This window comes from Diabrotica undecimpunctata, chromosome 8 (assembly GCF_040954645.1).
Source record: "Diabrotica undecimpunctata isolate CICGRU chromosome 8, icDiaUnde3, whole genome shotgun sequence".
Lineage (NCBI taxonomy): Eukaryota > Metazoa > Arthropoda > Insecta > Coleoptera > Chrysomelidae > Diabrotica > Diabrotica undecimpunctata.
The window spans coordinates 30,683,280-30,710,831 of record NC_092810.1 but is presented as its reverse complement, the minus strand read 5'-3'; the positions used below and the strand labels follow the sequence as shown (position 1 = coordinate 30,710,831).

The 27,552-nt window shown below is 34.4% G+C and overlaps 1 protein-coding gene across 1 annotated transcript; it reads right to left on the bottom strand.

The window, feature by feature from the left end:
- Nucleotides 1–161: 161 nt before the first annotated feature.
- LOC140447376 (cationic amino acid transporter 4-like) lies at nucleotides 162–26,437 on the bottom strand. The gene is made up of 9 exons (XM_072539987.1): nucleotides 26,321–26,437; nucleotides 25,132–25,294; nucleotides 22,994–23,242; nucleotides 21,854–22,147; nucleotides 18,941–19,286; nucleotides 18,221–18,433; nucleotides 17,220–17,548; nucleotides 16,985–17,146; nucleotides 162–6,204 (listed from the first exon to the last, which is right to left on the bottom strand). The coding sequence occupies exons 2-9, from the start codon at nucleotides 25,271–25,273 to the stop codon at nucleotides 5,993–5,995; spliced, it is 1,947 nt and encodes a 648-aa protein (XP_072396088.1). The 5' UTR covers nucleotides 25,274–25,294; nucleotides 26,321–26,437; the 3' UTR covers nucleotides 162–5,992.
- Between the last annotated feature and the right edge of the window lie 1,115 nt (nucleotides 26,438–27,552).

The window sequence follows — 27,552 nt, the reverse complement described above, 5'->3', positions numbered from 1 at the left end:
GCCGCCCCTTGTTTTGGCCGGGTATAGGGTATGCAGAAAAGATTTTTCAAGTCGCAGTTTGCAAAGCCCAACCAGTGTGGAAAGCGACCATTTTGAAAATTACAATCTAGATGTGAATAAAGTAAAAACACCAGTATTAATAAGCTTTAATTTGACTTTTTCTATGTACAATAAATAATTTTCTAAAATTTATCCGTACGGTAACATCAACATATCAACGTATCATTATTTCTTTATTTTTTCTTCTGTCATTACACAAACAATAAAGAAAAACTTTTGAACACTAATATCAGTAAATGCAGCTCCATATTAAAAGTAAAATACAATTAATTGAGGAGAAATTGCTACTAATAATGATACACGGTCATAAAAAATTAGAGAAAAGTATGCATTTATGATTAAAAATCCAACACAAGGTACCAAGGATATAATTTGGATACATTTGGATGCTTTGTACACACTTGGATATTACATTTTAACGAGATGCTTATCGCATGTACATATTTGAATATTTTAACACGTTGCCTGTCGTAGAGGATTTTGTAATACTTTCCGTTCACTCCATAGTCACCAAGACGGTATCACAGTTACATTAAAATTCTCGGTCAAATAGACCTCGCTGGCGTGCAGAGCAATTTTTTTCTCGGTCACATAGATCGAGACGGCAGGCAACGTGTTAATGTTTATTACTTGCTAACTATGATTGATCATATTGAGTAGTTTATATCGTGTAGGCTATTTAAGTTAAGTGGAGGCGTAAAATTTTTGCACAAGGACCTCGTCTTAATTGCAATTTACTTTCAATATTGAAATTTGAAGAGAGCATGGGTTTCTGAAAGTTCATTCGTTTGACTTCAAATGATTTCGAAGAATTGTTCCCAATTTTTGGCAGAACGATTGAGAAAACAGAAATCAGCTGCAGAAAAACTATTCCAGCAAGTTTTGGTTCGGCAGTAACGTTGGCATGTAGAGTTCTGGCATTTGGTGAATCGCTCTTACACAGATGTGCCTAAAATATTTGAATCCATTCTACAATCTCTCAAAGAATTTGTAATACTTATTTTCTATCTTACTCTTACTCGATGGTAACAACATGCCCCCATTCGTCTCTGTTCTGAGCAATCTTCATCCAATTCTCCACGCCCATAGTTTTAAGGTATCCTTCTATATTGTCCCTTCACCGGAGTCGAGGTCGTTCACGTGGTCTTCTTCCAATTGGGACTTCTTCCCATATCAGCCTTGCTAAGGCGTCATCTCTATTCTTTCGTCAGAATATCTTCTAAGGTGTCCTGCTCACTGGAGTATTCTGTACTTTATTTCTTTTAATATGTTAGCGTCTGGATATAGTTCTTCGAGCTCTTTGAGAGTTCTTATCCTGTATTGTCCTGCTGCTCCATCGGGCACACGCACAAAGATCTTCCTTAGGATTTTTCTTTCTCAAACACGTAGTTGCTCTATGGCTCTAACACGGGTCGTATGACTGTTTTATATAGTTTTATCTTTGTATTTTTTATTTGTTTTGATTTTATAATGTTTTGAAGGGCATAAAGATATCTGTTGCGGCTCCTATTGTTCATTTCTTTGATCTGTTATTGTCTTCAGTTGCTGTTGTTACAAGATAGTTAAATTCTCTGACACACTCAAAGTTAAACTCGTCGATGGTGATGTTCTGTCCAATTCTATCTTTGCTTGGGTTACTGAGGCTCATATGCATATATTTAATTTTGTTTTCATTGATTAAAAACCCCATCTTTTCTGCTTCCTTTTCGAACCTGACGAAAGTCTCCTTCATTCTTCTAGTGTGTAGCCGGTGTATTAGGGAACCATCATGGTGTACGCTTCGGCGAAAGGCGAAACATAACAATTTGTAGTCTAGCATATTAGTTTAGGCCGATTAAATCGTGTCTGCTTGTAGATCTACAATATAATAAATTATTGTCTCATTCTTTGTAGTTTTCTGTCGCTTTTTTATTCACTCCTCTTTATTTCTTCACTCGAGATAAAAAAAGGGCCAATCAATGGACTCCTCATGACTTATGAGTGCAAAATGGAAAACAAGTAAGTAACCTATCAAAAAGTGGAGGATAGTTTACACTACCGGTATTTATAGGCTTCCTCTTCTTGTTCTTCTTTAAGTGCCATATTCTTCCAGCGTGTAGACATTCATCTGCCATTTATTTGTAAATGCCCCTCTTTAGCAAGTGTAAAAATTTCTTCTGCATTTTGAATTCCGCAGCAATTACTGTATGGACGTGATCATTGGTACCATAATTGAACGGAATCCTGCCTGCTCCTGCTGTAGAAATCTATTTTTTTCTCCAATCTTGATATCACTAACCTAGTAAAGAGCTTGTATATGTAGTTCAACAGGCTAGTAGGTCTAGAATTTTCTAGGTCCGTTCTATCTCCTTTTTTATGCAAAAGGATGGTTATAGCATTGTTCTATTCTTTGGGCACCTCTCTTTGCTGCAAACATAGATTAAACAGTTTTCTTAATTTAATTAATTGCATATCTCCTCCATTTACGATAGCTTCTATTACAATTCCATTCTCTCCTGGGGCTTTGTTATTTTTCATTTTTCTTAATGCTTGTCGAATTTCATCTACCTTTATTTCTGGCATTAGTTTTTTAGTTCTTGTCTCAAGTAGTTCTTGTCTACTTCCATTTAATTCGTCGTAAAACTCTTCGATGACCGGTATTAACTCGTCTCTGCGTGATATTATTTCATTTTGCTTGTTTCTTACTTTATGAATTATTTCCTATTTCCCAATCATGAGCTTTCTACGTAGAACTTTTAGGCTATCATTTTTCTCTATAGTGCGTTTAATATTATCGGTTTTACATTTCCTTAAATCTCTCCGCGGTCATCAGACCAATAATGACATATGCGGTAAAAACCGAGTATGTCATTATTGGTCTGATGGCTGTTTGTATATTTTGCCTTTCATTTCTTTTCCGATGTTTTTATTTCTCCATATTATTTAATTCAGGCAATCTGCGGCTCTGTTTTGCTCTATTCACTTGATGTTCCACTTCTGCTTCGAGCTTTCCGTAGCTAGATAGTTTGATGCCTAGATATTTTAATTTTATTAACTGCCACCCTACTTGTATTAACACTAATACCATACCAATCTCGGAAGTTCTTCAACTATGAAGTCTTTCTTTGTTCTGGACTGCGTTTATCAGCTATTTTCCCTTGCATAATATTTTGTAGATCGTCTTAAGGTTCACGAAACATAAATATGCCGGTTTGATGTATTTTATTGATTTCTCTTGCACTTGCCTCATTATAAATGTAGCGATGCTGCATCATCTTTCCCACCTGAAATCTTGCTGTTCTTCTGCTAGTGTTATAATTTCATTCCGTTTATTTATTATCATTGTGGTTGCTAATTTTAGTTTTGTGTTTAATAGAGGTTAAGCCTCTGTAGTTCTTCGAATCCGATTTGTCGCCCTTTTTGAAGATTAGGAAACTTAATCTCCATTCTTGAGGGAGTCAGATCTGGTCCTCCCTACTTTAGGAGTTCATTCTTCTTCTTATTCTACTTCTTGGAGGTCTTTCGATCTGTTTAATTCTGAAGCTGTCTCTGGTTAATTTCTTGGGAGGTAGATTGCCAACTATCCCTCCATCTTTTAGGTGGTCTTCCGGGAGGTCTTTAACCGGGCGGGTTATTTTCTAGGGCAATTTTTGGGAGTCTATTCTAATCAATTCGTCTTACATGATCGAACCACATCTTCTTACGCTGCCTTGCCCATCTTAGAATATCTTGAATTTTGTACTGCTCTCTGACGTTTGTATTTCTCACCCTGTCTCTTCTTGTTTTGACCACTATTCTTCTTAGGGTTTTCATCTCGGCAACCCTTAGCATCTGTTTCGTTTTGTTGGTATCTTCGCGCACTTCTATGCCATATGTCATGATCGGTCGTATGCAAGTCTTGTAGATTCTAATTTTACTATCTGTGCGCATATACGGATTTGATCAGACTATCTCCCGCAGACATCCCGACAATGCGGATGCTTTGTTGATCTGACTCGTTAGGTCCTTTACTGGGGAGTTCATTCTGTATTCTGTTATCTCCTGATGATTTTGTATTTTTTAATTTCCTTAATGCTTCTTCTATCTCTCCTTTCTCAATGTTTATTTCTTCATTTGTTGTCACTTCTAGTGTTAGTGGTTCATTATCGTCAATTTTAGCAAATAAAGATCAAAGTAGTCTGTCGATGTTTTCATTTTGAATCTGTCTCTTGTTTTTATTAGTTTGCTCATCTCCTTTCTTTGTCCTCTGGTCATTCTTTGTATTCCGAAGAAGTCGTGTTTCATCTGTTTTAAGTAGCTCTCCAAGCGTCCCCTTTTTATTTTTCTTACTAAAGTATTCATTTCATTAAGGATTAGTTTATAGTGGTGATATGCTTGTTGTGTTTGTTGTATTCTGTATTGTTAAATTTCTTTCTTCTTTTCCTCACATTGGGTTTACCTCTCCTCTGTTAACCATGGGGTTTTCTTCTTTGATATGTTAGTGTTAGTTTCTTTTCTCTCTCCAAGTGTTTCTGTTGCTGCGTTAAATATGATATTTTTTAATTTTTTTCAGCTTTCGTCTCTAATATTTTTTTTCTGTATAAGTATTACGTGGATTCCGTATTTAGTCCTTTGATTCTGATTTTTGTTTTCATTGGCGCCGGTCTCTTGGGTTCTTATTTTACATAATACCAGGCTATGGTCGCTACCTACATCCTCTGGAAAATAATAATTTCATTATTATTTGTTAGTATTTTGTTGTTTTGTTTAATCATGGTCATGGTTTTATTCCTGAAGCATCCGGTAATTTACTTAACATTCTGATGAAACTTTTCACTTTTTTTGCCTTATTTTATTTCCTATATCCATATTTATTAGGTTATAGTGGACAATACTATTATTTAGTTTAGCTATACATTGTTCTTCCATTTCATGAAGAATCTCTTATGTTCAAGTTTTCTTTGCAGCTCGCTTACTGTACTGAATTTGTTTCTCCCTTACAGTTTATAGGCAGTGGTTGTAATTATTTATATCTGAAGTTTCATCCGCAATCGGAAGACATTTAAGACTAAAAAAGACATCAAAAATCCAAAATAAAAATTGTTTGGGAGCAAAAATCTGTTCAGTTAACTAATCAATTTCCTGATGAAACGTGTATATTTATTATAAAAAATTTAAGAAACATTTAAGAGACTGCTAGATCAGAGATTATTAAGTATATCATGGACCGAATAGATAAGGAGGAAGTACTAAAGAAGAAAAGACAATTGATGGTATATATGAGATGTTGAAAATATCTTCCATTAACAAGTTCGCAAGGTCCACATTGCCTTCGCAATGTGGACCTTGCGAAGAATGTACCGCATACCATGGACAGATAGGGTGAGAAACGAGGAAGTCCTAAGAAGAGCAAATACTGAGAGAGAATTGCTCAGCTTGATCAAGGCACGAAAGATTGGATACCTGGGCCACATCCTGAGGGGGAAAAATACGCAATCCCTCAACTAATTATCCAAGGAAAGATTGAGGGCAAGAGAGGAGTAGGTCGCAAACAAATGTCGTGGCTGCGAAATATAAAGAACTGGACAGGCGTAACTAACACTGGCGAACTTTTGCATGTCGCAAAAGACAGACGTCTGACCTTAAGATAATTCGCCAACGCACTATAGGTGCACGGCACCATAAGAAGAAGAAAGTATATATGATGTAAATTAGAGATACAGAAGCAATTAGAATTTTGACAACCATGCAGCTAAATACTTTAAAAATGAAATATTAGAACAAACAAGAACAAGAAATTAAAAACAATATTATTTGCTTCATTAATAAATAAATGATCTACGATTATATATATAGCAACATATACAAATATAAATGTTCAAAATGTTTTGTGAATTATTCTAAGTCCAAACGAGTACTTTCTTTTAAAATAAAACAAAGGAATCCTTTATATATCAACCTGATCTAACTGTTTTTATTCTGTGCTATCTTCTTCGTCAATAATGGCTCCTCTATCTCCATGAGATGTTTTTCTCCTGGTTAAAGCACCTTTAATGGCTTGAGTTCTGGTAGTCGAGCCCCATTTCTCCTTGCCAGCTTCAGAAGACGTCATCAGTATAGAGTAGGATGAGTTTGCTTCACCTTCTTTGCTGTGATGGATTCCGTATAGGAAGTAGACTAGCATTCCTACAAAATATATAACCACATGGATTTAGATCAGAAATATATTGCACTCATAGACATACAGTGTAGGTAAAAGTTTATGGTCGGTATGGTAAAATTTAACAGGATATCTAACACAGATATAAAATCATATTCAGCGAATAGACAAAGATAACAATCATATTTCCCCTTGGTCTCCCCTCCCTATTTCTCATTGACACCCATTGCCCATTAGTGAGACGATTAGTTCCGATCAGAGATATTTTACATCTCTGGTTCCGATCCTAATATAGCTAAGAAACTAGAGGTGGGTCGTTGACATTTTTATCGGAACCGTTTTTCGTAAACTGTAACTAGTTGATTGTTTACCAGTAGTTTCAAATAAGCGAGTACACAAACAAACATATTGGCTATTATCGTTTATGTGTATAAATATTGAAGTGAAAGAAACTAACGAAGGATATATTTATTATAACTTGAAAAATAAATTAAATAATACAAATAGTACTTACATTTACATTACACAATATTACACTTTTCTTGTTAACCGTGTTCTTCTTTTATTTAAAATTAAACCAGATTTGAACATGTGTTCACAAGGAACAGATTTTGTTACAATATTATATGAATATAGTGGTTAAGTTAGGATATACATGGCGATGGGTTTTCCACCACGGTAATGGACAGTTCCAATCTCCGTTCGAAATTTTTTGTGGGTAATATATCATTAGACAAATACATGTCGACTTCTTTTATATCTCTCGATACAGGTGTATGTTTAGATGAGTCATCTCCAATTAATTCATTAAAAATACACCATGGACTTAAGTCATCTTTATCATTTTCATTTTCTTTTTCTTATACTGGTTGATTTTCAAAAGTACAAACTTCTTTTTCTTTTTTTATAGAAGTAACCAGCTTCTTAACGCTTTCTTTTGTTTTTTATAACTAGGTATTCTGATTAATGAATGAGTTTCGATTTACGATTGATCTGCATTTTCGATTTCAAATCTTTATTGATAGTTCGTCAAAGGATTTATTTATTGTAAATATTCAATTAAGAATTCTTTTTCTTAGTCAAAATTATTGACCTAGTATAAGAATAATAATTTTATTTTCAAAAAATGCGCATTTGTAGAAGATGCAGCTTTTATGGTCTACTTTGTGAATATTGCAATGATTGAAACTTCTCCTGACGCATTTCTGTCCATCCCGACTACTTCTACTACACGTACTGACATACTGCCACCGCCACCCAAGCGTCAAAAGGTGATGGATACTTCCATTAATAAAAATATTAGTTTAGGACAAAAGAAACAAATAGATATGGATTTACTAAACCTATGCAAAGACTCGTTTCATCCGTTTTCCATAGTTGAAGAACGAGCTTTTAAAAAGTTTGCAGGGTGGATTCCTGGATATAAACCACCAACAAGAAAAACTTGTTCATTACGTCAGGTTCATTACTTCAGGAATGTTATATCAAAACTAAGCAAATTATTAGATCACAAGTTGTTAAAGAAGTAGAAAATATCTGTATTACTACTGACCTCTGGACATATGGAGTGACTGAGAGTTACATCGCATTAACAGGACAATATTTAACCGAAAATTTAGAATTTAAAACGGTTTTATTAGGCTGCTGCCATTTTTCTGGAAACCATAATTCAGAAAAGATCGCTTTTGAAATTAGTGAAATTATTTCACTAATTTCAAATTTCAGTTTCTAAAAAAACACATTTTAAAAAAAGTACCTTATCTTTAGAAACGCTTTTAAAGTATCAATTACAACATACCAAAGTTCCCAAACGGCCAGTCCAAGACGTGGAAACTAGGTAGAACTTCACCTATTACATGTTAAAAAGAATGACCGAGTTAGAAGAGGCAATCCGTTCCACATTGGTATTAGTTAATACAGACTTAGACTTGGACCAAATCTAAATAATAAAGACTGGATTATTTGTTCTCAACTTTCCCAAATTTTACGACCTTTTAAAGAAATAACAAGTACAATGAGTGGCCAAAAATACTTGAAGAATAGTTCAGTTATTGTTATGGTACACTGCCTGCAAGAATCTTGCAGTAAAATTTTAGCAAACGGTAACCTTACATCCATAGTATCCGACGTAGTACAATTACTAATATCGGGTTTAGCAAAAAGATTTAGAGGGATAGAACAGAGTGGCACATTGTCATTATGTACATTTATGGAAAATGCCGGTAAAAAAACAAAAGAAAGAGTTAAGAAGCTGGTTACTTCTATAAAAAAAGAAAAAGAAGATTGTACTATTGAAAATCAACCAGTACAAGAAAAGGAAACCGATAAAGATGACTTAAGTCCATGGTGTATTTTTGAACAAATAATTGGATATGACTCATTTAAACGTACACCTGTATCGAGAGTCCATTACAATGGTGGAAAAACCATTGCCATGTATATCCTAACTTAACCACTATATTCATAAGTATTGTAAATGTGAACACATGTTCAAAATCTGGTTTAATTTTAAATAAAAGAAGAACACGGTTAACAAGAAGTAAAGTAGAAAAACTTAAGTTTTTAAATGTCAATTTAGACGATTCGCGATTTAATAATAACGTGTAATGTAAATGTAACTACGATTTACTATTTGTATTGTTTAGATTATTTTTCAAGTTATAATAAATATATCCTTCATTAGTTTATTTCACTTCAATAAATAATTAGCTGCCATTTAAATCCATTTCGCCCAAATTTAATTATCTTAGAACATTGTTCAAATGGTAAAAAGACAACAGGTCAAATAAAATCAATAAGTTTGGCAACGTTGAACTTCCCCTTTTTTATAATATTCACGCATGCATGTTCGGCGATATAAAGGACGGACCTAATATACCTCTCTCTTTTTAAACAGGTGTTTCTCACTCCATCTCACGTAAGGTCCATACCGACCATAAACTTTTACCTATACTGTATAAGATCTAGACTGCGCATTGCAATTTAAACCCGTTCCCCAAGTACGACAGAGAAAAAAAGATGCAAGCATTCCTTGCATCTCTTTCTAATGGATGGGGTTTATCGACCACGTGACCTTCCCACTGCCAAACTTTGAAATTAGATTATATATTAATTAAAAATTGTAAATATTTCTAGAAAATCGAAATTAGTAAATTTTAACTTCATTGAATCAATAAAATCCATACCAAAATTACGTAATTTTAAAAATAAAATTTCTTTTTATTACATGCAGTATTTTGTTCACGATTTTTCCGAGCCACATATTTCAGACAAAATAATTAACAATAAAAAAACATTCAAAAACTTTCAAGATACTATTTGATATATTTCGAGTTGACGGAATATCTTTTTTGAGCTGTCTAGGTTTTGAATCGAAATTGTTAGAATCATTTTGATAAAAATGTTCACTACATATAAGTGCATTACCCACCCATCGCACAAATAACTCAATTCTATAGTAGGATCGTTTTAGCCTGTCGCATAAGTAATAAAAGTGTCTGTTCAGATTTGCCTCAGGTAGTCAGCGGTTCTCAAATTAAAAATGTACGGTTTTCTTAATTTGATAATACGACATTAGGGATTTTTTTAATAAAATAACTTTGTATTATGTTTTATAATAATTGAATATCATAATGTAAATTGATAAACATTGAGTATGAAATATACAGGGTCATTCACGCAACATGTTGGTTAAAAGTTTTCAAAGTTCTGGTCGTCACTAGTTTCTGCAAACTTGTAATAATGGGTAAGGCAAAGCATTCTCCATTTTTTAAATATTTGCATTCTTCTAGCACTTCCGGTTGTACCGGAAGTCGCCATTAAGTTTCTTATTTTAAATAGAAACTGTGCCTTTTGTTATTTTTTTTTAGATTCTACGTAAAATTCTGGATCGATTTTTATTGGGATACCATTCTCGAAAAAATAGCCGTTTTTGAGATATTTAAAGTTTTTGAAAAATTTTTCATATTACACATGCAACTTCAAAAATTAATATTGTGGTTAATATTTATGCTGAAAAAACAAAAATTCTTTTTCAGCGTGTACTAAACTATTTTTATTTAAGCATAAAAAAATTTGCCAATGTTAATACTGGGTGTTCAAAATTTTTCTGCACCAAGTGCAGTCGAGAGCAAGCAAGCATCGAATCCTTTCATCCGTCGTCTAATACCCAGTCATTCGTCCAGTCATGTCCTTAATCTACCTTACTTGCTAATCTAATTTTTTTGGTGCTTGCATTTAAGAGCGTCGTGCGGCGTGCCTCCGGCTCTCTCCTACATGCGGTTTTTGTTTTATTATTTTTTTTTTGGTGGTTGGTACCCTTTTGTGTTAATTTTTCTATCTACGTCTTAATCTATAGACAGGTATCATCACTATCTGACTCGCTATCCGATTCATCTGAATCTTCATCATTACGAATAATTAAAGGTCTTACTTCATCAATAACTTGTTCTATTTCATATGACTCTAAAATTTTTTTTTCACTATGCTGAATACATTTCCGCCATTGTTCCTCATTGACTTGGTTTAGTGCATCTTGCCAGAGTTGTAAAACGCTGGCTTCGTCGGTGGTCTTACATGCATGTTTATCATAGTAGTTTTTAGTGATGCCCCACACCAATTCAATTGGATTGTACTTGCAGTGATATGGTGGTAGTCTTAGGACCTCATGACCATATTTTAGTGCCATTTGGTTAACGACAAATTTTTTCTCAGTAATGTGTGCTTTGCACTTATTTAATAATTCAGCTTTTAAAACTAGATGTTCGTGTTCTATATTTTTCTCCGACAGCCACTTTCTTAAGTCTTCTTTTTTCCAGCTGCTTGTGGGAAACTTTTCCTCCTCTCTGGTGTGATACGAAGCATTGTCTAAGACTATTAATGACGGATTTTCCAGATTTTTCAATAATTTTTCCTCAAACCAATGTTCAAAAATATCGGCGTCCATATTTCAGTGGTAATCATCAGTTTTTTTTGTCGAAGAAAATATAAGACTAGCATTGGGTATAAAACCTTCCGTATTTTCTGCATGCAATATAATATATCTTTTGCCATTACTCGCACTAGTACTCGAATAGCATTTGGTAGAATCATCTTGCCAGGATGATTTGGTATTATTTCCTTTCGCAAAAATCCATGTTTCGTCAAGAAACACAAATTGTCTGGCAAATTCGGAATTCTTGTTTTTTAAATAGTTTCTTATAAATTTCCACCTTTTTGCAACAACATTGGACAGCTCGCACAACACTTTACGATTATTGGTTTTTTTTTGTATCTAAAACCCATAGCTTTTAATACTTTTGATAAACTGGTCAAACCCATATCACAAAGTTCTCTGTCCTTTATTTTTTGAATAAGTGTCTTTCTTGTAACATGTTCTTTTACTTTGTACATGTCATAAATGAAATTTCTGATTGAGATTTTAATACCTTGTGGCAAGTCGAGGGTTTTCGGATGCAAACGAATCCTTTTATTTTCCTTACTTAATTCCTCTTCACTCATTTTGCGAACTCTTTGCAAGGTCCGTTCTGAAATTCCACAAGTTGCACTTGTCCTTTTTTGAACTGCCAGTACTGATGTAATTGGTCCCATGTTGATTTTTTCTAAAGTAAAATAATTTTCCACTTTCAACACAATTCGACGCTCACTCGGAGATAAAAACTTATATTTAGGTGTTCTATCGTTTTCTTGTACGATTTATCCATTGTCACTATTGAAAACCGGCGATCGTTGAATACTAATAGCGAGATTTCGGAGCTCTCGGAATATATACACGAGGGGGCGAGGCCTCGGTGGCAGGGCGCGTCGGTCATTGGCCGATGAGTCCGGTCAATGGAGAGCCTCGACTCCGCAGACTGTTTACTATTTTTGCAGATATAACAACTAAAATTATCCAGTTATGCGACCGCAAGGAATGGATGCACTCCTCGAGAAAATTTTATTTGAAATATAAAAGTTTTTTCAATAAATTATCATCACAAAGCATTCAATTTGCGTTTTTTCACGATTTATAAAAAAATTGTTTTGGTAGCGCTGATTTATCCTCAAGTACTACAGCCGACCAGTAGGAGGTTCGGTACCACAAAACAGGTAGAAAAGGGAAAGCATAACAGAGTGGCTGTAACTAGAGTCATAAATTATTTTTCGGGCGTTAATCCGAAATATGACAGGGTAAAACGACTTCACTTTAGCAGAACTTAACATAAAAACTAGACTCATCACAACTATCAACCAAAATATACTGAGATATTTTGGACATATAACTAGAAGAAGAGAAGGCATGGAGCGAATGATAGTTGAAGGTAACGTAGCTGGTAAAAGATCCACAGGAAGATCTCCAGTACGATGGTCGGACCAAATAAAGGAGATGACTCGTTACTCATTCTAAGAAGCAAAACAACACGCACAGGAGAGAGATAATTGGACAGAAATAGTCAAACAAATTACAAGACGCCACTACATTCTTACGAAGGAGAAAATATTGAGGAGGAGGATCAGTGCATTATTGAAAAAGGTTGTTTTTCCAACTCCCCTAATCCATTGGTTGAGTAATTCTGATTCGTAATTGTGTATGACTTAGCAAATGCGAATTACATAATAATTGATTATATTTGTATTAAAAATTAAACAAACTTTTAGAAATACTATTTTTCTAAATATTATTCAAGATTATCAATGGCTTATTTATGAAATGATCCATTTTTATATACACTTGACTGCTCTCTTTCACAAATGTAACACTTCTTTACCATTTTTAAATTCAATTACATAAAATGTTCGAGAAAATAATCATTTATACATATTGTTATAAATAAAGGTAATGTTTACATGTTATGTAGTGGGAAGGTCACGTGGTCGATAAACCACGCCCATTAGAAATAGATGCAAGAACTGCTGCCATCTGTTTTCTCTGTCGCACTTGAGGAACAGTCTATAGTAGAAGCCACAGTTAGAATGCAGTGCAGATAAGACAGCCGACCACGTTGCCGGTTTGCCCCGAGCGGCGCATCAGGACCGGATTTAAGAATCATAGCACTGGAATATACGCACACACAACAATTGCCTAAGGTTGTATAAAAGACTATCATTATTGTTACAACTAAATCATGATTCCTAAACAATAACATGAAGAAAAATACTATAAAAAAAGTAAAATATATCAAAAACTCATTGTCGATAGCTTATCTATATTTATCAATTTTCAATAGTAAACACATTCCATTGTAACACAGTCTCTGGGAAATAAAGATCATTATAAAGTCATTAGAAGAAGCGAATAAGTTTTAATCCCCATTTTCCACCCAAAGCAAACGTATCTCTTTGTCGATTTAGGTACTGGCCATTAGACCAAAAACTTGTAGGCAAAAACTATGAAAGCTCAGTTCTATTTTATTTTAGCAAGCGGATGAAAGTATCTACATCATGGAGCCATTGCCAATATCTGTCATGAATTTTAAACAGAGTAAGTACGACTTTTAGTGTGCAAATAAAACGTGTGATGTTAAATGTATTGAACGATCATCTGAACTTAAAAAATGGCGACAGCTTTATTACTGTGAAAAAAAGTTTCCAAAATGTGCGGTGTGCGTGTTCGCAAACTTTATGACATCCGCAAAGAGGCCCAGCAAGACGAACTGAAACCGGTACAAAAAAGAAAGAAAAACAGTTTCCAGTCCAATTCAAGTGAGAATACTTAAGATAAGGGAGTGAAATCTCGAATAAGGAAAAGTGTCAATGATTTTTTTTTGGAAAACATACCACCAACCGTCGATAGCATAATGAACACAGTGAAGGATGATGAGGACCTACCATTTAGTATTCTACTAAATGACACGGGTTTTAAATATACAGAATTTTAGTATATTTAATAATATATAATTATAATTTAAATAATAATAATGTATAATTTAATTATACAGAAAGTTTTGAGTATACACAAATACCTCAGACAAATAAAAACATTGAGGAACAAGGGTAATGTAAACCTTGTTTATACCCATGAGTCTTGGACTAACGAAGGTGCTTCAATAAAAAAGGAATGGAGAGACACGATCAAGAATCCACGAGATGCCATCATAAAAAGGCTCTCTACTGGACTGAAAGCTTTCACCCAAAGAGGTCCTAGGTTTGTGTTCTTCTTCGTGCTGGAAGCAAAACGAAATGGACGGGTATCTATATGAAGAATGGTTTGAGAATACGTAAATTTCAAACTTGCCGAAAGACAAAGAAAACGTTGTCGTTTTGGATAACGCGTCTTACCTCTCCCGCAAATTTGATATCCCGAAAAAATTGTGAAACAAAAGACAAATCAAGTATTGGCTAATCGAAAAGAACATTTTTTTCGAGGAAGATTACCTAAAAACTGAATTACTGGATACTGCGGCCGCATTTAGAGACGAGTACGACAAGTACAGAATTAAAACAATTGCGGAAAAATATAGCGTTAAGATTTTGAGACTCCCGCCTTACCATTGCGAGATGAACCATTGAGATGGTGTGGAGTCAAGTAAAAATGTATGTGGCTTCAAACAACGTCGATGCAACAAATGCATATGCTTATGAACAAGATTTGGAATGATGAAAAAATCCCTAATGACTGGAAAACCGGGATTATATGCCCAATCTATAAAAAAGGGGATAAACTGAAATGCGAAAATTATCGCGGCATAACCCTCTTGTGCACGGCGTACAAAATTTTTACTTACATACTAAACAAACGACTCAAACAACTAACTGAAAATATTGTCGGGGAATATCAAACCGGTTTCCGACAAGGAAGATCCACAACTGACCAACTATTCACATTGAAATAAATTTTAAACAAATCGTGGGAATACGACATTGACGTCCACAACATATTCATAGATTTCAAACAAGCCTACGACTCAATTAATAGGAACAATCCCCCAAAAATACATCCGACTGGTAAAAACAACAATGAATTCGTCAATTAGCAACTGTCAGAGTCCAAAATGAGTTCGCTGAAAACTTTACAATAGTCCAAGGATTAAAGCAAGGAGACGGGCTGGCACCGACACTATTCAACCTGACCTTGGAATATGTGATAAGACAGCTGAATATAGCACGGTGATATCAGCATCATGTCTCGCAGAACAGAAGAGGCGGCAGAAATATATTCACAATTAAAAACAAAGGCAAAAGAGACCGAACTAGAAATAAATATTCAAAAGACAAAAAATTTTAACACAGGCAAGAGCTTGGGGAAACAGACACACATTTGAATTAGAGGACGATATTGAAACGGTAGAAAGTTTCACATATTTAGGAGTTGCATTAAACACGGACGGACGGAGAAGAACCAAAAATCCAAAGAAGAGTAGTAAAGGGAAACAAAGCTTATTTTTCACTCGATCATGTGTTCCGCTCCAAAAACACACACTGGAGATCGAAAATCAGGGTCTACAAAACTATTATCAGACCAATAGTATGTTATGCATGCGAGACATGGGTGATGACAGAAGAGACAAAAAGAAAACTGGAAGTCTTCGAAAGAAAAGTTCTAAGAAAGATATTTGGACCTATTAACGAAAACGGAATATGGAGATCCAGGTACAATCATAAACTCTACCAACTGTTCAAAGAGACACCGATCTCAGAATTCGTTAAACTTCAGAGACTTCGCTGGACTGGTAATGTAGTAAGAATGGAGACAGAAAGATTGCGGAAAAGAGTCCTAGATAGTAATATGCAGGGCGCAAGACCAAAAGGAAGGCCACGGAAAAGATGGGAGGATGAAGTGGCAGCGGACGCGCAAAATTCGCTAGACGTGAGAACCTGGAGAAGATCGGCGCGGGACCGACAAGGCTGTAGGCATAGTTTGGAGGAGGCCAAGGCCCGATTTGGGCTGTAGCGCCATTGGAGAGAGAGGCTTCAAACAACGTCAATTTTAAAGAAAAAACGGTAGAACGGTTGATAAAAGAAGCTTACCACCGCGCATCTAAAGAGCAGGGGCATAATTATGTGAAACATGTCAAGAAAGTAGAAGAAAAAATGTTTGCGGTGGAGAATTTGCAGGAAGATATTGAACCGTTGATAATTAATATAGGAGATGATTCAGAGAATAAGGATGATTTAGATATGGATTGCGATTAGTATTAATTAATGAGAAATATCTCAGATTTAATGCTCATTTGTTTTTTTAGTACTCTACTTTCATTTTTTTTGTATATAAGTATTTACGAGGTAGTAGATATTTTATGTATACAGGCATTTTTTACAGAATTAATTTTTTTGTTTATTCTTTTATTTAACTCAGTTAAATTAATGAGAAAAACATTTTGAAACGAAGCGCGTACGGTCCTGATTTCTCAGTCTATTGCCAAACTACCATACACCTACCACTGTGCCGACATGAGCGGCATCGCTGCGCGCCTTAAGACCAACACTGCATTCTAACTGTGGCTTCTACTGTGGGTATTATACATAGATATATAATAAAAGATAGACTGACTGCTGCAATACAGTCACGTTCCGCCAGTGCGGAAGAGAAAACTGACACAAACAGTCCCTGCATTTCTGTCAAATGAGCCGGACTTATCGACCACGTAAACCTTCTCACTGGTCATTTAGATCACATGGTCGATAAACGTGGCAAATTAGAAAGATATGTAGGGTCTGCTCTGTTTCAATTTTGTCTGTTGCACTGGAGGAACGGGCTGGTATTGTAACGATCAGTTTATCTTGTACTATATGTCTATGGTAATATATGTCTATGCACCTAACCTAACCTAATGTAGAATCATAGAACTTAGACTCTTTGGTATGTTGTTCTCACCACTAATTTCTTACCTATAATCATCCACACGAAGAATCTTAGCCAAGTCAGGTAATTCAGGTGTACCATAAATTCGATGTTACACAAAATACTGATAGCAGGTAGTATTGGTACCATAGGAACCTTGAATCTTAGGCCGGTGGTGCTCTGGTGGTGAGCTATAATCACCAGCAAACCTAGAAAGCAAAATGTGTATATTCTAATCATCTAGTAACGTAATGAAACTTGTCAAATAACCTATATACTCACATCCTGCCATAATAAGGAGGAAAAAGGAAGCCAAAGCAACAGTCCACCAAATACCATTTTTAATATCAGTCGTTGACACTTGAAATAGTACACAGAGGGCGCAGCAGAACGAGGTGTAAATAAAAACGGCACCGGTAACAACTGATCCAGGCTCGCAGTTACCGAAAACAGGCCCTAACCAGCTGTATTGTACTCTGAGTGTTCCTGTCAAGTTGACTATTTCTGAAACAGGCGTAGGTGTCATATCTGACGCGGTGCTCGACAAATCGGAAGTGGGGCTTGGAGCTGGCGGTGGTTTTGCTACGGTGGTTTCGAAACTAGGCCGATATCTACAGAATAAACAATATTTAAGTTTTCAGACTTTAATATATATTTGAGCAAATGTTATTGAATAGTAATATACTATTAAATGAGGGTAAAACAATATTATTGAAAATAAAAGACCTCTATAATTGATTATAGGAAAAAAATTATGCCATCGAAATATTATGGAATGATATTTTGCTCTACAATAAAGAGGATAAAACTGACATCTGGAGAAGTAGAGATCATTGTTTAATTAAGTTAGGTGTTTAAATTTTCACAACATTAATAGCAACGAAATTATATTTGAGAAATTCAACTTGATTATCCATGGTGTGGCCAACTTATTATCAAAGATTTTTTGCAAAAGTTTAAGTTAAAATTACAATCCCTAATTAACTGGCCTACAAATTTAAATTACTCAAATAATCACATAGAAATATTAATAGTTAGGACTGACAAAAAACCAACCAGTTTCAGCTAGTAGTAATGGTCCGGTATTATATAAAAAGTTAGTATGTTAGGGAATCTGGTTTAGAATACAATAATAAAAATAAAGTATGATATTTGAGTCTAAATATAATATTTTTTGTCTATAATTTATTTGTTTAAGAAAATTCGTGTTTTTCCGATTCTTGATGGTGAAATTTTGGGACAAAACCTTTGGTAGTTTAAAAACGTGAAAACAACAATCTTACCTTAAAATTATAACTGATGCACTGACGATGGTGTAGGCAAGCAGAGTGCCTATCGACATGAACTCTACTAACTTTTCTAAATCGAATACTAATGCTATCAAGGCCGAGAAGAATCCTGACAGGATCAGGTTGGTTAGAGGCAGTTGAGTCTTCGAGTTGACGTTCCCTAGAAATCCAAACAGGAGCCCATCGGTTGCCATAGCATACATACATCTAGAATAGACATAAAATAATTTTTATGAATTAGGTCACAAAATTGAAACTAGAAAGTAATGCATGAATGATGCGAGAACATCCCACCCGGACACAAAGACGGATGGGCGACATGGAGAGCGTTCAATAGACTTCGTGCTGGGGTGATAAGATCCAGAGCCAACCGAATAAAATAGGGCTCCCCCTGTGAGTCGGTCTTATACGACTGTGAAAAACACAGACCAGCTTCTATTTTGTCCTTTATACCCAACTAAATGCTTAATGGAGACCTGGTTTGTGCTGTACCAAATGCTCTTGACCTCGCCAATTTTTGACCAACAAATGTATAGCAATCCTGTTTTTATTCTTGTATTGTCTCATTTTTTATCTGTTATTTATATGCTGTGGTGATTTATATTATACTGTATTATGTCTACTTAAAAATGTATGCTTCTGACACGAATAAATGAAAAAATTATTATCAGCAGCTGTCTAATCCATTTTTATTTGTTAAATATGTATTATTACCTTGGCAACGAGAACAATGATCCAAACAAAGTCGTGGTCATTCCACAAATGGCACCTAGAGACACAACATACTTGACCCAATGGATTCCCACTTTTCCGAACGCAGATGGAAGCGCAGCATTGGGATCGATGTCATAATACGGCACTACTAGGGTGAGGGCAGATACAACCAGAACATAACCCATCGTTACGATTCCCATGGAGAGGACTGTGGCCATTGGTATGGAGAAAGATGGATTCTTTGCTTCTTCTCCAGAGGTTGCGATGCTGTCGAAGCCGACAAAAGCATAGAAGCAAGTTGCTGCTCCCGCTATGACACCGCTTACACCATAAGGAAGAAAACCACCTAAAATAAAACTAATTTTAGTTTTTGCGTATAAAGTAAGTTAAGAAACTATAGTTTATTTTTATGAACGAGAGAGTAATTAGCATAATTTTAACTGGTAGCTCCGACCACTCCATGGGCGTGCTCAAGATTAATTGAAAAATTACTTTGAATAATTGTAAAAAATAAATGAATTATTTCAGTGTTATAAAGTGTTATGTGTATGTAAACAAAAGTGACCTCTTTTATCACACACTATATTAGAACTGACTGGCCTACATTAAAAAGGGTTTTAAAAAATTCACATTTTTTTTAATTTTTAAAAATTACAAAAGAGAAAAAGAGTTTTTAAAACCGTCTAAGGTATGTTAAATAGATGAATAAAAATATTAATATAAAACTTACAGCTACTTGTTACAAATCCAAATCAGATTCAGAAGATGAACTTTCAGAACCAAGATTTATAATAACTGGCTCGATCATTTTATCAGTAATATTGTCCAGCTTCCACATTTTTTCCTCTTCTTTAATAGTGTGATTTACTGCCTTTTCCCAGTTTTCAGGTTTTACATTATTTACGGCCTCCAAAAACAACTGTTTAACATCATGAATTTTAAAAGTGGTATTTTTTCTTGAAACGTCACTCTTTATCTGTGCTCATACCAGTTCAATCGGGTTTAATTCACAATGATATGTTGGGGATCTAAGTACTGTCATTCCACGATTTTTGGCAATTTCATCAATTTCGTATTTTTTAAATTTTTCTTTATGAAGGGCACACAACGAATAAAGTTCCTTTCTTATAGATCCGGGATGGTACGTAATATTTTTTGAACTCAGCCAATTCTGCAAGTCTTTTTTTAACCACTTGGTTGTGGGCAGTCCTTCTATAAGTCTGGAGTGATAACTTGCATTATCCATTACTATTACACAGTTCTTAGGAAGAAGATCTATCATTTGTTCGAACCATTCTTGAAAGACATCAGCGTTCATGTCTTCATGGTAGTCACCGGTACGAGTTGATTCAAAAGTTAATAAACCACCTTCAACAAAACCGTCTGAACTGCCAATGTGTACTATTATCAGCCTGCGTCCCTTTCCTGATGGTGGGTTTAAACCAGTAGATAAGTTATTTACAAAAGCGTGCCTTTGACTTGTAACAGTTTCATCCTGCCAAAATTTATTTGGTGTATGACCCTCGTTGATCCATGTTTCATCAAGATAAAATATTTTTCTTTTTTGGTTTCTCATTTCCTTTATGGTTCTTAGAAAATGTCTTCTCCATATGACAATATCGCTTCTTTCTAATAAAATAGACTTTCTGGGATTCTTTTTCCAGCGGAAGCCTATTTCTTTTAAAAGTTTCCATAACGTACTTCGACTCATTTCTGAGTAATCCTTATCATCTCGAACTGAGACAAGAACTTTATCCAATGTTGGAAATTCTTGTCTAAAGAAGAATTCATGCACTTTCCGTCGAAGTCCTTCTTTAAAATGATATTCTATTTGAAATTTTGGTTTCCCTGGAGCATTACGTGGCATTTGAAAACTACCACATTTCTCTTCTTTAATAACTCTGTAAATCGTAGATTTCCCAACACCAAGTGTACTGCTAACTAACTCAACGGTCTCATCAACACTTTCACATAAACGTTTGTCTGTAAATGATTTAAAACAATTAAATATTAATGTTTTTTCATTAACTGTTAGAGGACCAATTTTTCGGCGTTTACACGGCACTTCCAAATTTTCCATAACACTAGTATACACAATAAACTGCACCTTGCAACTGAAGTACCTACTTTTAGTGAACTGTTAAGAATTTTGAATACGCCACTTGGACCTTCCTATATACAAAATGGAAAAACCCACTATCACATTTTCTGTGGAATAAGTTTAGAAGGTAATTATCTAGTCAATTACTGTCGTAGATTCCTGGAATTAAAGAATTAAATGTTTGATTGTTGAAACCCTTACTTCGTGGAATGCACTCATTTCAGATAAAATAAAACGTTTTATTTTATCTAAAGAATTAAACTTTATTTTGCAAATAGGCAAAGAATTAAACTTTATTTTGCAAATAGGTAGGTACTTATTAAACTTTTATTGGTTATATATAACCAATAAAATAAACATCTTACATTTCTTGCAAATTCATTAGTACCTGTTAACCTCCATCACTCCGACACTGGCAACCTTATTTAGGGATTAGTAACCCTCACAACTATTGTATTCTATTCTGCTCCAACCTTTATACCTGGTGGTCATACTCAATTTAAAATTGTTTTCCTATATACTTCTGTAAACTTGTTGACAAATATCTGGTTTTCATTGAGTCACCCGTATCAACAGTTTAGGGATTTGCATACATAATTTATTGTTTTATTACTCTCTCATACATAAAAATACACTATAATACCATTCACCGAAAATAAAATAATCTTTTTTCCTACAAATTTCAGGCAACGTGTAAAAAAAGGATCAAGAAAGATAATAAATAACAGAGAAGTGAACTTTCTTGGAAGTATAATATTGAACAGCTATTGTTTTCAAGGATAGAAAAAGTACTTTATGTAACAAGTACTTACCCTTTTGTTCAGTCCAATTGGTCTCGTCCGCATAAATAAACCCAACAACGATTACAAGGCCCATAACGGATAAATTAACTAGGGTAAGGAAACTATTAACCATAGTAGAGCCTTTGACACCGATGGCTAGTAAAAGGGAGTATATTAGGCACACAGTAAAGGCTAGGAAGTCTGGATATTTACTGAGGAGTTGTTCGTGCATCTCTCCGGTGACAGTGATAGTGGCGTTACTAATGGCATTACCGAAGAGCGAATCTACGTAACCGCTCCAAGCTCGTGCGACTGAAGCAGCACCTGTAAATATAAATGCGTGTAGGATAATATTGAAATTGTTTTAACTTGTATAAGTTATAAATTTCGACATTTTTTTTCGAATCATACAAGTTTCCAAACATCCAGGGTAAGTAGGGGTAATATCGCGCGGTTGAGCAGAAATATCCAAGAAATTTTACAGAATAAACAGTTGAAAAATTGGTAAACTTTGCACAAATATGATTGGTTTAAGATGTTATAAAAATTTAAAAAATTAAAATATATCTTACTAAAATATTTTACAAATAAGCAACACGTTCTTTTCGCGGTATTGCCCCACCCGGTGGGGTAATATCGCTTAGCTAGTAGGAAAATATCGTGCAAGTTAATTGACCTGGAAAAATAACAAAAAATTAAAATAATTGAAAAATTTTGAATAAACTTAGAAATATGAGTAGAAAACCCGTTTTTTCCGAAAATCAGGAAAAGAAATTGTTCATACGGTATTAACACTATCTATACTAGCACTGAAAAAGCGTCAGTGTATATTTGTGACCAATGCTTACTGTAAAATAATGTTCAAATATTGAAATACAATGTATTTCCAAATATTAGTGCTTGGTCGATTTTGCCCTATATCATGGTCGATTATCCCATCGGTCGAAATTACCCGTGTTTTTCTCTTTCTAGCAAACTACGTTATAAAAAATATATTTGTTTTGCAAAACCAATTAAAAAAACTAAATGGATAAAAAAATGCACATATCCCGTCATCTTATTATAAAGATTGCTACTTGAAATTTTTAATAGCGCTTAAGTGGTCGACATTCCGCCACTCTCCCCTAACCAGTGTATAAAATCTACAAAACATAAAACAGTGTTACTCACCAATCATATGTTCCAGAAGTATATTCCACCCGATAACGAAGGCCCAAAATTCACCGATACTTATATAGGTATACACATAAGCAGAACCGGCTTTTGGAACTCTAGTGCCGAATTCAGCGTAGCAAAGAGCCGAAAGTAGGCAAGCTAGTCCCGCTAATAAAAACGAGAGTATTATTCCAGGGCCGGCGATATCTTTTGCAACAGTCCCCGTCAGAACATATATACCAGCACCTACCATGTGACCCACTCCTGAAAAATGCAGAAATTAATTATTAAAAATTATTCTTAGTAGTAAATTTTCCAGAAGAAAAGGAATGTAAAGCTAGTTCGCGTCCGTAGTAGAATACTAGACGTGCACCCTGGGTAATGCTAAATGAACTAGCACAATAGGCAGCCAGTCAATCTAGAATCTCTAGATCTCCTGGCAAGACCACATCACGAATATAGAATATGCCTCCAACCAATATTTTAAATGGACCTTCTCAGGACCAAGCGACACAAGGACTCTGACCAAGCATCCGAATCTGCCATTAAATATAGAAGGTATTAGTAGAAGTAAATATGGGTACCTTCAAGAGATACGACGTGGTCGCAATTCAGGAAACCCATGTAGAAAACGAAGAACAAATTCTTGCTAGAGGAAGAAGTCATGGCTATTTTTTATTGGGTGCAACTTACTATCCAGCTTATGGAGTGGCAACCTATGTTCGAAAAAAAAAAAAATAGAAAATGAACATTCATACGGTTACTACACAAATTGGCAAAATTACTGTCAGCCATATTTATAATCCCCCGGCAGTCCTGTGGTCTTCGCCTGTTATTCACTCCCACCCACACCCCTCAGTTTATGTTGGAGACATCAACAGTCATTAACTCTGGAAGTATAGGCACAGTGATCAAAACGGCGAGGTTCTGCTAAACTGGAGCGAAGAGGCTGATACTTATTTAGCCTTTGACGCTAAAGATCGGGGAACTTTTTGATTTGCAGCCTTGAGGCGAGAATACAACCCAGACCTATGTTTCGTTTCCACAAATAAAAAAATCAACCACTAGCAGCTTCACGTACAGTACTCCCAGATTTTCCAGGTAGCCAACATAGACCAGTTGTAATAGAAGTTGTCATCAAAATACCAATGATATCATCTTTTCCTCGACCTACATGTGGACTGTCACAGGGATCTGTTTCGGCACCCATACGATACGGTACCTTTGAAAAAACTGTTTCAAACATTGACGAACGTAGGTCTCAGTAGAGAGTATGTGGATGCTATCGCAAATATTTACAAAAATGCAAGAAGTGTCGTGAAAGACGGAAACTTTATATCTGAATCATTTCCATTAATAAAGGACCTTATTTAAAATATATATTCAATCATCGCTAGAGCAGTGGAGAAAACAAGTATCCAGAATGGGAATAGACATAGGCGATGGTAAATGTCTAACAACTTTATTTTTCGCAGATGATCAGGTAGTTGTAGCGAATGATGAGGAAGACATGGACTACATGTTTAGAAAACTAAAGAAAGAATATGAAAAATGGAGCCTCAATATGAATATGTCAAAGACAGAGTATCTTAAAATAGGAGATGATGAAGAAGATCCAGAGTAACAAATCAGAAACACAAAAACATGTAATGAATGAATATAAATATTTAAAGCTAAAACGATCACAAAATTGCAATTTGGCATTATACGGTGTGTGTAGACAATTATATGAATGTTAAAATCCAAATACATACAATTTTCCACACTTACCATATTACCCACACTAAAAAAAAATCGTCACTTCTACTCCCGGGCTTCCCACTAAAACCACTATTCGGGGGAGGGGGTAAAGGGACAGGGTGTGCGGCGAAAACATGGATTTACCAAGAATCTGTAGGCAAGAATCTATTTTGTCTGCCCCCCCTCTATCAGGTGGGGTTTTAGTGAAAGTTCGTGGGTAGGAGTGGTAAATTTTTTTGCATCTTTTTTGAGATCCCAAAATTGACATTCGCAGCAACATTCAGCTTGTTCGTATAATTTTTAGAGGTTCAGTGGCATTTGCTCACACAGGCTTTCCAATGTTATTATTTCGTAAATAAAATTCAAACAATAAAAATTAAAAATACATGAGTAAAAAAACTTTATTAACTTACCCAATAACGTAATATCAAATGTGTTTAGACAGCGATTTAGTGGGGTCTCCATTACATCGGAAGGCAGTTGCTTCGTTCTGTTCATCTTTGTGCAAATTCCAGACATCACGTGTTTCAAAATTATTTTCCTTGAGCTTGGCATCTTGTTGATTTAAAAATAAATCTGAAAATATTAAAAGCTGAAATAATTAAAAGAAAATATATATTGGCAGTGGCAGTATCTCTTAATTTTTTTTCCATTCCGACTTGCCCCATTAATTTTGTGATTTTTGAGCGTGTTACCCATCATCTCTCTTTCCATAGCTCTCTGAGACGTTGTCTTCTCAAATATTTCCCTTAATAAATGTCTAGGTTTAAGCTTCATAACTCAGAACAGGAACACTTAAGAGAAAAAATTAAAATAAATAATAAAAATTAAATTATAATAAAACAGAAGCAAAGGAAATAAAGAAAAGAGAAAAGAGCATAAAAAGGAAAAATAAATAGATATGATAAACGAAATTGAACAAAAATATCACAAAAACAAAATAAATAACAGGAATTGCAGACCGTAGAGACGAAAGAAATGAATAAACGACAAAAATGAAATAAGCGATTCTACACTTCGACACATAACGAATCACAGGAATAGAAAATTTTTTTACATAAAGTATAAAGAAAATGTTTTAACAAGGACTCAATATGGTACACAAGGTCTGTAGTAAAATTTATTGCTTTTACTCTTCTACTGCTTCTACCATATTTATTTAATTATAATTTATCATATTTTATTTAATATTTTTCTTAAAACGAATAATAATATATTTCCTCTTATTCACAATTAATAAAAAAAATACCCTGATTCAAAAGTAAATTTTTGAATTTTAAAGCTGGCAGTTAACGTGTTAAAGTAGTGGAAAAAATCTGGCTATTCTGTTACTTTTAATAATAACTTACATTTTATAATCAAAATTTATTTTTTTTTTGTCTCTTTGGTTCTATTTAAAATATATTTTTTTATTTTAATATATTATTTCCTAATAATTTTTTGTTATATTTAAACATATATCTAACAATAAAAACTCGAATAATCATTATAAAACAGAAACATATGTGAAAAATGGGTAGGCACAAGTAACCTTAAAAATAAAAGCAGTTCTATTTCCCTAAAACACCCCAAATTAGGCTAACACAATTTAAATATCCTTACCAGTCGTTATCACAGAAAAATACTTTAAAATAAAATAATACTCTGTAAAAAACCAGTAATTGTGCTCAAATTTCTTCAATATGGGATAAACTGTCTTTTAGGTTGATTCATTTCCTGTGCATGTCAGAATTGGGGAAAAGAAAAGCGCCTGTCTTGTGAAAATCGATATAAAACCTATTTGAAATTATATTAGCAAATGGAAAGCGTTTTTCGCGCCAAAAATTAGGCAAGCCTAACTACATTAAATAAGAAAAATGAAACTTTACTGAATCAACGATACTGATCTGGCTGTTATAAGAAGCAAGGGTTAAAGAGCTCCTTTATAGGATAATGCTATTGCCTTATCCACGTTAAAAGAGAGTAAATTAAAGTCGGACCAGTAGCACAGAAAACATAGCATCATTGGTACATTTATTAGATAAAAAGCGGAACTTGCTTTTGTTGTAAAATGTTGTTTTAAACGAGAAAAAACTTAATTCGGAATTTTATAAGTCTCTCAATAAGTTTGGATAGTTACTGGTAGTAAGGCAATAGGTATATAGTTAAAGGCATTCGATTTTTTACCACCCTTATGAAGAGGAATAATAATCTGTCTTTAGGCATTCTGGAAATATACCTTTTTTAAAGGAATCATTTAGTGAGACCGGGACTTTCAACACATTTTTTGGGAGATTTGATAAATTTTTATGAATAGTCCATCAGTACCTACTACAGGAAGATTTGCTTTTGATACTATTTGAGTTTTAATCAGCTTAGATTTATCAACTGGTCTTATAAAGAATGAATTTGAGACCTGTTTTAAATTAGGAAGATAGAAAATGGGATATTTTGTGGCAAAATAGTTGATGTTATATTTGGATTCACCATTATATCATACCATATTTTGTTTGTTTGGAAGGGAAAATATTTGAGCTGTGTTAGTTTTATTTTGAAGATCGTTTATTATGGACCAAGTTTCTTTTGCAACTCTTTCAGATTTCCAGACGATTTTTATAGTACACTTTTTTTGCTGTTTTGATCAGTTTTAAGGCCCGTTTTCACACTACGTCTTATTGTACGTTTTGTAGGGTCATATAAAACGTAAGACAAAATGTACGTTTTGTCCAGTGTATACACAGTACGTTTTTCCTTCCGTTTTCTACCTCATTTCTAATTCAGAGTGTTGAGTTGTGTGAAGTTTGTTTAGTGATTTTTTTTATTATGGATGAAACACGGCTGCTTTCTTTTATTTT